At 42.0% G+C, this 12,655-nt stretch overlaps 1 protein-coding gene across 1 annotated transcript; it reads right to left on the bottom strand.

Moving 5' to 3' along the window:
* Window positions 1–6,620: 6,620 nt before the first annotated feature.
* Window positions 6,621–9,486, bottom strand: LOC117469204 (POU domain, class 3, transcription factor 3-B). The gene is made up of 2 exons (XM_034113584.1): window positions 8,028–9,486; window positions 6,621–7,710 (listed from the first exon to the last, which is right to left on the bottom strand). Exons 1-2 carry the CDS (start codon window positions 9,237–9,239, stop codon window positions 7,612–7,614), a joined length of 1,311 nt encoding a protein of 436 aa, XP_033969475.1. The 5' UTR covers window positions 9,240–9,486; the 3' UTR covers window positions 6,621–7,611.
* Between the last annotated feature and the right edge of the window lie 3,169 nt (window positions 9,487–12,655).

Here is a 12,655-nt window from a genome sequence, read left to right as displayed (position 1 = left end):
TCAGTGGAGCTGTGGGGGCCCGTGCTGACATGCTGTCACCTTGGTAACTGCTGCCAGAGCCAACGGCCTGCTGGGATATCTGACCCGAGCTGCTGGCCGGACGACGGGCTGCAGCAGGAGATGTCACCGACGGGACCCCTGAGGACCGACCCAAACCCGCCTCTGTCCCCCCCCCCCCCCCACCACCACCATCGATCCGTCTGCTGCTGAGATCCGTCACCACCCGGGACGCTCGCTGGGATAGGACAAGGCACACACACACACACACACACACACACACACACACACACACACACACACACACACACACACACACACACACACACACAGAATAAAACTTTAAACTCAGTAAGGCACAGATGAACGCATTAATGTTCAATATGCTTTAATGTCATGACATCATTGTATTTGAGTTACTTTACACCACTGATGTCATGTAGGAAGTATCCCAGGAAGCACATTCTGTTCTCAGTTAGGTGACTCAGTCAACATGTGACTGTGCTAAATCAAACTCAGGTGCATAATGCCAAAATCATACCTCAAATCCTAGAGTATAACTTCCTCGATGCATCTCTGTCTAAGAAAGAAGTCGAAGCAGAAAGTACTAACATCTTTGGAGAATCTCTTCTTCTTCTGTTCTTCTTCTTTTCCAGGTTACGAAGTCATTACTTGGCACCTTCTGAATCCCCTGGGTGGGTTCACACCTCGTGGGAGGGGGATTATGAGTAGGGACCAAGGAAGTTTTACATCGCAGGCTGCACTGCTATCACGAGGCAATTTGCTCAAAGTGAACTTCATGGACACATGCCATTTGGTGCGAAGAAAGGGAATGGGTATTTGTATTGAACTCATTCTTTCTCACTTCTAAAGTTGACCCTTTGTTAAACTCTGAAGCCTACTAATTGCAGAAGACATGTAGAATGCAAGCTTGATAAAAGGAATACTTCTGGGGCATTTGTTGCTTAAATGATGTGATTCCATACTATCTTTTCTACTTTTACCTAACTAAACAATATCCTTTGCTCTTCTACAACTGATATATCATGTAAGACTACACAAGACCTTCCCTTACACCCATAAAACCCTTTGAGGGGGGGGGGGGATCATGAAACCATCAGCACCAACAAAGTAGTCTTTCCCCGCAATACTCCTAAAATTGTACAGCTTTCTGCTTTTGTGCTCTGACTGAAAAGCTGTGTCTCGTGTCACATGAATCAAAACACAGGACAAGATGTGAAAGATCACTAACTAGCTTCCTGGTTCCTATGGCAACCAATAAAGCCGGGCCAGCCGTCTTTTATGGGGATCATCAGCACGAGGGGGGGGGGGGGGGGGGGGGGGAGGCACGTGTTCACTCACTGCCTGAAACAAGATACAAGATCATGCGCAGACAAAAAGATTAAGGTGGAACATGACTTTAAAATCTTGCCGTCCAATACAATCTGTCAATCTAAAATATAAACTTTACCTTCTGAAGTATTTTTAACCTAACAGTCTTTATCTAAATAATTCAAAATCACCACATTGAGATTTATAAGATGTTCAGTGCACAGCTACGATGAGAATGTGTAAATAATGTAATGGATATTCAAACATACAAACTTTACAACGGAGCTCACTTATTATCATAATGTTTTATTGTCAGAGTTTATAGATGTGCTATCTTCACCGTCTGCTGTATATTTTGCTTATTTTATTATTTGTGTCTTTCTGCCAGAGCCACAAAACACCTTTTTTACATAGCTTGACTTTGTTGTTGTTGTTGCAATAATGGTTCTATAAAGTATAAAACCACATATATTACATGACACTGCTAAATTAAAATAAATTAACAGATAATAGCAACTTTTGTTTGACTCTCTATCCAATGAAAACCACTCACTTCCACATTTTGTAATTTGGAAACTATCTAAATAAATTGATAGATAAGTGGTTTCAAATTGTTATTCAGATAAATGCAATTATTCTTAAAAATGTTTTGAGATATGTCTCATAAGGCAGTAGTCGGTATGGAACTAAAACAACTTAAATAAATAAGAAATACAAAGAAAATGCTTTTTATTCAGGACATATGCGATTGGAATTCATATAATATCGGCATTGTTAATACAAAAGTAGTAAACAATGCACTTTTGATGATGAATACCTTGAATTAGTTGGAGATACTGTTTTTGGATTTCCCCCCCTGCAGGTTAAAAATAACACAAACCTGCGAAGTGGCTGAAATGTTGCAGAATCTAAATCTTCCCAATCCGAACTGCATGTAGATGTCATGTTTATTAATTCACTTTGATTATGGCGGTTGATTTGTACAGGATATAATAACAGGAACGTTTTAATAGAGGCTTAAACAGCCACTGGGGGGCGCTGTAAGGTCAGGGAAGCTGCTGTGCGTTTCATCCAGTCCACCTCAAATACTGGCTTACAGTAGCATTCTGTCGTGGGACAAATAATACAAACATTAGGGATTTTTATTTTAAATCTTTGTCATGTTGGTTATTAAAAACGATATTAATAAACGAGTTTAAACGCTTTTATTTAAGTGATTCTTCCATTTGAAGCTGCTTCTTTTCACTTCAACTGCTTCTTTATGAGAAGGCGTTTTCTACAATCAGCTAATAATGTCGATTCCTTTTCTGTATTCTAAAGTATATATTAAGTATACACTCACGTTTGGAAGTGTGGTGCTGTGTATTACTGTTGCTGAAACTTTCCCACTAAATCACTAATATGATTTATAACATGACAAGGACACACGTGGCCGAGCTAAACCATGAACACATCATTATTGACCTGGTTTATTTGATTGTTCTATGTTTCAATCCGTGTATGACGCTACACTGGAGAAGGGTTTACTCAAAAGGCATACATTTTCCGGCCTAAAACATTCCATCAACGCAATGTGTGTGTGTGTGTGTGTGTGTGTGTGTGTGTGTGTGTGTGTGTGTGTGTGTGTGTGTGTGTGTGTGTGTGTGTGTGTGTGTGAGTAAACCGGTAACAAGAGCGTAAAAAGAAAAGTACAAAAAGCTAATATTGAGACTGAAAGTTCAAAAAAGGAATATTATTTATCCATATTTTTTTGTTTATAAAGTTTACTAAAAACTCAACAGTGCACTTGTTTATATAAAAGTTATGAACAAATATTATAAGAACATTATTGGGATGAAACGTCACTAAGAAAGTAGTTAAATTAAATCAAGAACATTACCAAAAGCGAAACGATGATTATGAATTGTTTCCCCTCCCGTCGTTTTACGCGCCGTTCAAATGCTACAATACACGTTTGCAGTAAAGTGTAAAGGTTTATTCTCACTTTCCATTTGAATATCTAAATAGAAAATGATGTAGGTTTATAAGAGAAGCCTGTCAGTTATAAATGTGTAAATGAAATCCACTCGTGTTGTTGCATTAAAGGCGTTACATCCGCATTTGGAGAGAGGGGAGACTGGAGACAGGCAGATGAGATGCTGAAGCTGCACACACACTCCTCACCCCTCCTCACCCCTCCTACCTATCCATCCTGCCTGCTCACAAAACCATGACCTTCACAATTTATAGAGGAAACCCCCGAGAGCGCGTCATATTTTAAAACGTCCTCCTCTTTATTTCTTCTTGTGCCACAAAAACGTCTGGAAATGTAAATATAGGCCTTTTGTTAAGAGCTAAATGTCATTTCTTTTATATCCTAAAAGATGTCCCGTAAATATAATGAAATAATAACAACAACAACAATAATAATAATAATAAATGTGTGGTTCAAAATGAGGCATTTGGTGTGTGTATATAAATATATTTCTCAAGTTCAACTGAATTTAGTATTAATTATATAAAGATTAAATACAATTTAAAAAAACAATAAACACGGCAAGCCCTAGTATTTGATTTTTATATTGTAATGTATGAGCTTAAGAAAGTAAAAATATTCTTCTAATAATAATAATAATAATAAAAGGAGCACCAGTGTGTTGCATCATGACTTATGGAGCACCGCAGTGACAACAGAACAAATAAGCGGTGAATCAGAGACATCAAGCCGCCATACCTACTGTAAAATAACAGTAATAATAATGATCAAAAGTCAGCAGTTACCGCAGACAGGAGCAGCTTTTCTGAGGCACAGATAAATCCATGTGGAAGAGGAAGGCTCCCTGTGGAGATCAGCTCAGAATAATCCATATTCATGCGCTGCACACGTGCACTAAATACGGAACCATTGTGTACATCTCACCAGGTTCAAATGAGACTCAGATATTCTGTCTTTCAGAGTGGATATCATATAGCATCTATCATACTTCATAGTGTTTATAATAAGAGTTTAAACAGCTTTAATCACCACAAAGTTAAGTTTAATACAACGCGTTTATATCATTAAAAAGTCTACTTTAGTGGCAACTCTTAGAGCCTTATAATTAAACATATTACATTTACAAGCATACAAAAATAAAGCTTTTATTATTATTTAGTATGAACTGCTTTCTTATTAAATGAAAAAGTATAATTTATTTTATTTGATAAAGACCAAAGTAGGAGGGTTTATACAATCTAAGGGATTATTTGTTATTATGTTTGTATGGTTACATGTCAGCGACTGATGGTGCTTTCTGTTTATGTAAAATATTACAATTAATAATAAGGAATTAAAAGTTGTGTTTTATGGGACATATCCCCCCCCCCCCCCTCTGCTGAAGTCTTGTTTTAAAGAGCAGAGTGTGTGACAAGGAGCAGCTTTAATGAGCGCGTCCTCAATCAATAGCACGAGCGCAGAGAGAGAGTTCCTCGGGCCTGCACACACACACACACACACACACACACACACACACACACACACACACACACACACACACACACACACACACACACACACACACACTTACACACCCATGCTGCTGCCAACATGGTTTTGAAGACCCATGAAAAAAGGCAAAGCTGTTGAAGAATAGGCGAACCAAAACCCATTATGAGATTTGAAACTCTTTTTGTGTCGCCTTTGGTAAGAAATCTCTCTCTAGATATTTCTGCAAGCTGCTGGCTGCTACCAGATGTATTTTTGTTTTTGTTTGCAGTACTAACAAGTTCCTTTTATGGGATGTTTTTATAGTTCAACCAGGAACATAAAGTGGCTTATGTAGCAGGTCATGTGACTTTGCATTGGATTTAATGTTGGGAGGAAGTGCACGAGGCCAAAGAGGAGCACATGCATTTTTCAAAGACTATCAAAATATATTAGCTGACAAATATAATTAAACAAACAGTCCAACATTGTGTTGTTTTGAATAGCACCATCATATTTTGTTCTCTAAGTTGTCCATGGCTTCAACACATTAACGCACGCGGGGAAATAGAAAGTTTGGAGGACTGCACATATAGCGTTCTCTGCTGCCACTTTTACTAATGGAGACAAAGAAAAATGATGCCCACTTTCTCTATATCATTGAATTCAGTTGCTAAGCAACTAGTATGGGAAATCATCCGCGAAATTCAAATCCTGCAGCGAGGGGACACGTTTTGTGAGTTTTGCTGAATAGGCGAGCAAGACAACTCAAGAAAAAAAAAAAAAAAGTTTGGATCCCAGGAACACATTTGCCTCTTGCAGCCGTGACGAATCCTGATGTAAGAAATAAAATAGTGACACTGCCAACATATTGATTTTATCATTAAGTTATTATAGGGAAGTAAATAACACCTAACACGCGCGTTATCAGAGCCTTTTGGGGAATATTTTCCTGCACCTGTCCCGCACTAAGCCTCTCCAAAGTCCTGACACAACAATCAGATATTACTCCAAATCTCGCGTTGTCCTCCTCACTCACAGGATCAATAATCTGTGTGACCCTCACACAACATGTCAGCACACACCTGAAAACACACCTTTGGGAGGAGTGTGTGTATGGGACTATGGATGTGGATGATCACAATCCTGCATGCACTCAAAAGCAGCCAGCTATAAATCCAATTTTGCGCGTAAATCAATTATTTTGCAGATGGCTTTTTGTTGCACAGACGAGCGCGTGAATCAGGCTATTAATTACGTGTTTATCATTATTATGGGATGCAGGATCTGCACTATGAGCTGCAACGTAAATATGACATAACAGGCAGTTAGGACGCTCTGCACACTACATTATGGGCGTCATCTGTTTGCATTTCCTCACATAATTATACTAGTTTCTGCACACAAATGATACATGCACTGTTTTCCTGCTTTTTGCCCAAGGCCTTGAAGGCAGCAGATGTAAACAAACAGGAGAGCCATTGTGCAGGCCTGCAAATGACCGCGATGTTTCATTGAAATGGTAATACACAGTTATGGGATGATGATAACAACGCTGCTGGACATTTATTTAAGCCTAGGCAACAACTCATGGGCTCCTAAATGCTATTTTAATACGCCATTTATATTTTAGTATTTTTTAAAAGGTCGTGTTTTTGTATGTTCCCCTCTACAAAGCGTCTTTGTTGTGCTTTATTCTAATGGAGGTTATTATTAGCTCGCAGCTTCATCTGGGACAAAATAGTCCACCATTTTCTCCATGCAAAAAAAGAAGAAGGTGAATTCCCCTTTCAAAAATAAAATCAACTCGATAAGAATATAAATCTCCAAACACAGGATGATTGCATTTCATTCTAACAAATTTATTGTGTCTCAATCAGCTCGTACGGAACCACTACTGAAAATTAAATTACAATCAAATTATCACATCAAAATATACCCTTATTACCTAACAACGGTCAATGTCAGCTTATGATGATTTGTGCTCCTTTAGAAACGATAATACAAAATGAAACAAATAAGGGCAACAACAGAAATGTAAGAAAGAAATGAAGGGAAAACAAGAATAAAAGGGAAAGCATCTTACACAAGTTCCTGGAGGAGGAAATAAATTACCGTTTGGAATAATTCATACGTATTCCGAATAAAATATTAAAACAAGTCATTCTGATGAAAAATATAAAGTAAATAACTCAGATCAGTATCTGATCTAGTGATCTATATTGCCGGCTTTACAGAGTTTTGTTTATTAAAACCTACCAAAGAATACTGCTTAGAAAGGGCAGCAATAATATATCCACAGCACTCACTCAGTCACACTTGGCAACAGATTTTTTTTTCTCAAATAAGTGCAGTTGAAGTCTTTTCAAATGTCTTATGCTCTATTTGTGGAAAAAACGAGGAAAAATCCACTCACGGTGTCAAAGTCCATTAAATAATAAGAAAAAGCCCCCAAAAAGAGTGTGATCTTTAAGATCAGGGGACAGTCCTGGTCCTGTTTTCCTCTTCTTTCTGGGCTTTTGAGGCCTCAACATGACAACAAAAATCCCTAATCCTCCGCGTGTGTGTAAATGAAACCGTGCAGTCCACCTCAGAAAAACACAAATGCTGTAGATCAGGATGGAAGCGTCGTGGATGTCACTCTTGTTCATATTCTTGCAGTTTTTCCCCCTCTTGTTATTGTTAGAGCAGGGAAGGCGGTTCAGTCCCATTTCTAAATATACAGAATGCCTGCTCCTTTGTTTCTTCAATCAAACACAGGATAATGAGAGGGAATATTTTTTGGAGGAGGGAAGAGAAAAAAAAAGAATAAACAATACTTGGTTTCCTCTTGGTGTGTTTTAATGCGCCAAAATTACCTGGTGGAATGAGTTTGTAGTTGTCACCCTCTGGTCGCTCGCTTCACTTGCATCTTTTAAGTAATCTACTAAAAAATGCCCCTGAAAGAAAAAAGCAGAAGGAACCTTTTAGGAAAAGACATTTCAGGGCCTGGAAGCAGGTTAACGGTGCGTTTTTCAGAGGGGGTTGGGAGGAAGAAGGGAAAGGTTGCTGTTTTTTTGTTTTGTTTTCTGGTGAAAAATAGATAACACATTTGCAGTCTCATTCATATTCCCTCACAATCACAGTATCAAAAAGTGCTATCCTGGCGATAGTCTGTACGTTTTTTAAATCAGTTTAATTTCATATAAAATATTCTCTATGTTTCACTGAACATTCTTTTGCAGTCCATGGAGGGGGGCGGTGTTTCTGCACTCACATTGCCGACCTGAGAGTACACATCCTCCGGCGTCTGCGCCACTCCTGGGGGCGTCATCCGTTTTTCCTTCTGTCTCCTATTGCAAAACCATACTCTAACCACCTCCTTCTCCAGCTGCAAGCTGTCCGCGAGGCCGGTGATCTCCTGGGCCGAAGGTTTGGGGCATTTCAGGAAGTGGCTCTCCAGAGCCCCCTTGACGCTCACTTCGATGGATGTGCGCTTCTTTCGCTTCCTCCCCTGCGCTGCGATCTTGTCGATGCTTGTGGGGCTGCCGGTGGTCGAGTCGGCCTCCTCTAGCCACTTGTTTAACAAAGGCTTGAGCTTGCACATGTTTTTGAAACTGAGCTGCAGAGCCTCGAATCTGCAAATGGTTGTCTGAGAGAAAACGTTCCCGTACAGGGTGCCCAACGCCAAGCCGACATCCGCTTGCGTAAAGCCCAGTTTGATCCTCCGCTGCTTGAACTGCTTGGCGAACTGCTCCAGGTCGTCGGAGGTCGGCGTGTCGTCGTCCGAGTGCTGGTCGTGGCTGTTGACGCCGCCGTGGTGCTGGTGATGCGGATGCTGATGGTGGTGATGGTGGTGGTGGCTGCCGTGGTCCAGATCTGGGGTGTCCCCCCTCACTAAGCCCGGGTGCACCAAGCTCTGGCTCCCCGGACTCAGCATACCGTTCACAGTGAACCCCCCCGGCTGGGAGTAGAGAAGCGACTGCTGCTGCTGCTGTCCCCCGGATAATGAGTTAATGTGCGCCGCAGTCGTGCTGCCCCAAGCCCCGGCGTGAGTCTGGTGTGGAGCTAAGTGAGGGGGCCTGTGGTGCAGCGCGGTGCCCGTGTGCAGGTCGTCTCTGCCGGAGTTTTTCACGTCCTGCTGCTGCGGGCTGCCAGTCATCCCGACGGGACTCGACGACCAGGGCGAGCCGGCTTCAGCTGCAGCCACCGCGGCTGCTGCGGCTGCCGCTGCGGCGTGCGGCAGGGAAGTGACCCACTGGTGGGCATGGCTCAGCATGTGTCCCCCGTTGCTCGCTGCCATTGCGCCTTGCATAAAGTCACTCTGTACCATCTTGATTGAGGGGTCTCCCCTGTAGCCCCCAGACCCCGAGGTAACCGCAGCACTGCCCTGCTGCATGCCACCACCTCCGGAGTCAGAGTGCACGATGGAGCCGGACGATAAGATGCTATTGCTGGACAGATAAGGATTGGAAGCCGCGGTGGCCATTCCGTCAACCCTTATGAATATGTTTGTGGATAACCCCCCTCCCTTTTTACAGTCGCTTCTTTCGAGCAGGCAAATTGTATCTCATGAATTATTCAAACTTTAAAAGTATGAGTAGGTTTTTGGCAATACCATCGACGCGCGTAAAAACGCAAGAAAAGCTTCAAAAAGCGATGGCAGAAAACTGGGTAAAATCCGCATGTATTTACAACATTATAGTTCAGTTGTGCATGGATATCGGCGAGTAGAATCCAAGGGTTTTCAAAAGCCCTTTGAAACCATGTGCAGTCCGCTTAGAAAGTTTTGCACTGGGATGAAAATGTGAGCATTAAAATTCAAATATAGAAGAGAAAAAAGCGTTGCCCCATACAAACTTTTGGAGGTTGCAAAAAACAAACAAAAAGCCTTGCAAATTCTCCACAATGTACAAAGTCCCAGTTTATGTCCCCTTTGGATGAGAAAAACATTAGCAGAGTCCTTTTGTAATTCAGTTGCCGAGATTTCTCCCTCGCTTTATTCTTTTCTCTCTCTTCTTTTATAGCACTGTAGAGCCTCTCTTTGTTCTGTTTTGATGTATATAAACCTGCCAAACCGCAAACTCCCGATGAAGTACAATCCAACAGTGCGCGGCGCTGCTCGCGAGCCTCTTCTCTCATTCGCTTGTTCTCTCTCTCCACCTCTCTCTCTATATCTCTCTCTCTCTCTCCCTGACAGGCCCTGTAGTCCCGCCCCCCTCCCCGAGCACGACGACGCACGGATGTTTACCCCGTGCGTCCCCGCTGATTGGCTACCCGGGGTGTGATTGACAGGGCTCGCCAGCCTTGCTCCGGGCGCACGGGCCCTCCTTCCGGCTGTTTCAATTGGCTGATTTTTAATTGCAGTCCAAACAAAACGGGGAACACAACTTGGTAGTAAATAGGTATTAGAACACTAACAAGGGTGAAGGGGGTAAATAAATGAGGTCGATCAAATGTGACCTCTTGTTTGTGATCAGCACAAGTCAATTCACATGATGGGCATTTCTTTTTTTCTAAACAAGGTTCAACATATTTAAACACATGTTTTAAAGGTTTATGCTAGATATAATTGTATTTAAATAGTTGCATTTTCTAATATCCTTGTTACAAACACACATCCAGGACTAATGCAAGAGAGTGTATCCACCATCTATTACATTTGACATAATAAGATCAATTTCTAACAATTATCTGGTAGCATGACCTGATTGTGTAATAATAAGGTATCCATGCTGAGTTAAATTCCCTGCGGGCCGCTGTAAAACATTCAGGAAATACTTAGAATTAATGGTATTTATCTTGTCATATTACCTTATGAGGGACATTTGGGGTGTTTAAATGGTGAATATTTAAAGACTGTTTGGCATATTCTTTATATATGCTTGTTATGACACTAACCCTCAGAGCAGCACATGTAAACTAAGAGAGGAAGTGCATGTCATGGTGTGAGTGGATCCACCTCGGATCCTCAGGAGTTAACGCGCAAAGGTTGCAGGGATGCTTCCATGCGGAAACGCCGCGCACAGGCAACCTCAGTGAAGCACAGTGAAAGAGAAAGTGGCAACCAAAACAGGGGCAAATTGAGCAATCCTTGGGGGGATTTGTGCGTGCAGGGTGGCGGTGCTGGAAAAAGAAAATAGGGGGAGATATAGCCTTTAAAATGCACACCATCCCTCAAGATGACCACATAACCCCAGACATGAATGGGCCCTTTGTTTACTGCGCCTTTGGACGCACCCATGGGTGGTAATAAGTGCCAGATATACAGCTCCCACTGCACCCATTGGTTGAGTTGAGGGTGTCAGCAGCCTGTTGAGTCCACCTGACCAAAAACAAGGCCTGTGGCAGCAGGTGATCCTCCGCAGGATGAGCTGTAGTTTGTACAAAGGTTAGTTACATGTCGCGCGCGGAACCCCCAAAACACCGGCTCCTAAGCTCCCCAAAATCAAAGATGGCGCAAAGATTTTATTGCAAAAAAGGGATTTAAGGGCAGAGGAGTTCTTCAGCACAGGCTGTGTACTCCATGCCAGCCCCCCCCCCCCCCTTTCTCATCCCAGTAGATTTAATTTGGACTGGGCTCCAAACGAAGTGAGCCTCGTGGATTTGTTTACATTGAATAGGCAGGCTAGGGGCCAAAACCATGGGGCCCTCATTCATTCACATACAGTGAGGATTGCTGTCTAAATGACTGCTGTTCAATCCACACCGTGCGCTTTGAAAGGGTCTCAGGCGGCCAGAACAGTGACACAAGGCAGAGACCCCTCAAAATGAGATAAAATATAACATATATGAAAGGGGAGTCAAAAGCCATTTGAGAAATACTCCCCAAAATCACAGCGCGGGGATAAAAAGAACACACTCCACTCTGATATATGATGTGCTTATTATTTATTTGCTTATTATAAAAGGTCCCCAAGTTCCCTGCTGGGGGAGTTCATTTATTTGGTATGCAAAAAAAGAAAGAAAGAAAGGGGGGAGAGGGAAAAAAATCATCCCCAAGTATAACAAGAGACGAACAGTTAGTGCTGATTTTCATTTGCATAAATTTTCATATATTTTAGTGAAAATAATAGCGGGAGCCGAGGAGTGCTCCTGCTCAGTTGAGGCAGAGGAAAGGAAATCTTAGGGCGCACCGAGTCGTAGGGAAAGGGAGATAACCATTTACAGCCTCCATATGAACAATGTGAGGCTATTTCCCTTTTCTTGGACTCAAGGTAAGTCAACAATTATCCATGCGGATTTCTTTTTACGCTTGAGGAATGTTGGAGTTTATCGCCTTGTCGCGCATTGCTCCACTGTGGCTGCTTCTATATAGACTGCTCGCTGCTTTCAACGATACACCATCCTACTTGTGCACTCATATTCTTTTATATATTTCATAACCAAATGGCAAATGCGTTTTCCTTTTTACCCTGGATGCGTACAAATCAATATACGCGCAGCGCTGTTTGCACCGCAACCGCCTTTTTTGTGTGCTTTTTTGATATAAATAGCGGGCAGATGGATAAGCTGTGCTGTTTTGTAGTGAATGTCCACCGGAGAAAAGTGCAATCAATCACATTTTAAGCAGGGAGCGAGGAAGAGAGGGAGGGAGGGAGGGAGGGAAAGAAAGACCCCTCGGTTGAATCCTCCAGAGGGATCGCGTAGGCAAGTGCAATATTACATCGTTTAATATAAATCGATCTGTAAAGTTTATTTAAAGTTTATAAGCAGCAGCTTGTCGACTATTGCTCGGTCTTATAAATATCCCGAGATGGTAATGAATGCTGACCGGTTTGTCCTTTTGCTGTTGGAGCTGGAAATGTCAAGAAAACTAACACGATACATTTGTTTAATGTAAAAGAGATCTGGGCTCAGGCAATGATCAAATGGCAGATACTAATCATTCCAGTGTCTGTCACA

This window comes from Trematomus bernacchii, unplaced genomic scaffold (genome assembly GCF_902827165.1).
Source record: "Trematomus bernacchii unplaced genomic scaffold, fTreBer1.1, whole genome shotgun sequence".
NCBI classification, from domain to species: domain Eukaryota; kingdom Metazoa; phylum Chordata; class Actinopteri; order Perciformes; family Nototheniidae; genus Trematomus; species Trematomus bernacchii.
Note: the sequence above shows the minus strand (reverse complement) of the source record. Positions and strands in the feature narration are given on the sequence as shown.

What these genes read in the sequence shown, in the direction of transcription:
- LOC117469204 (XM_034113584.1), bottom strand. Translation starts at nt 9,239, where the DNA reads ATGGCCACCGCGGCTTCCAATCCTTATCTGTCCAGCAATAGCATCTTA. An exon ending in TGTACTCTCAGGTCGGCAAT is followed by an intron (nt 7,711 to 8,027) that starts GTGAGTGCAGAA and finishes TTTTTCTTTCAG; the next exon opens with GGGCATTTTTTAGTAGATTA.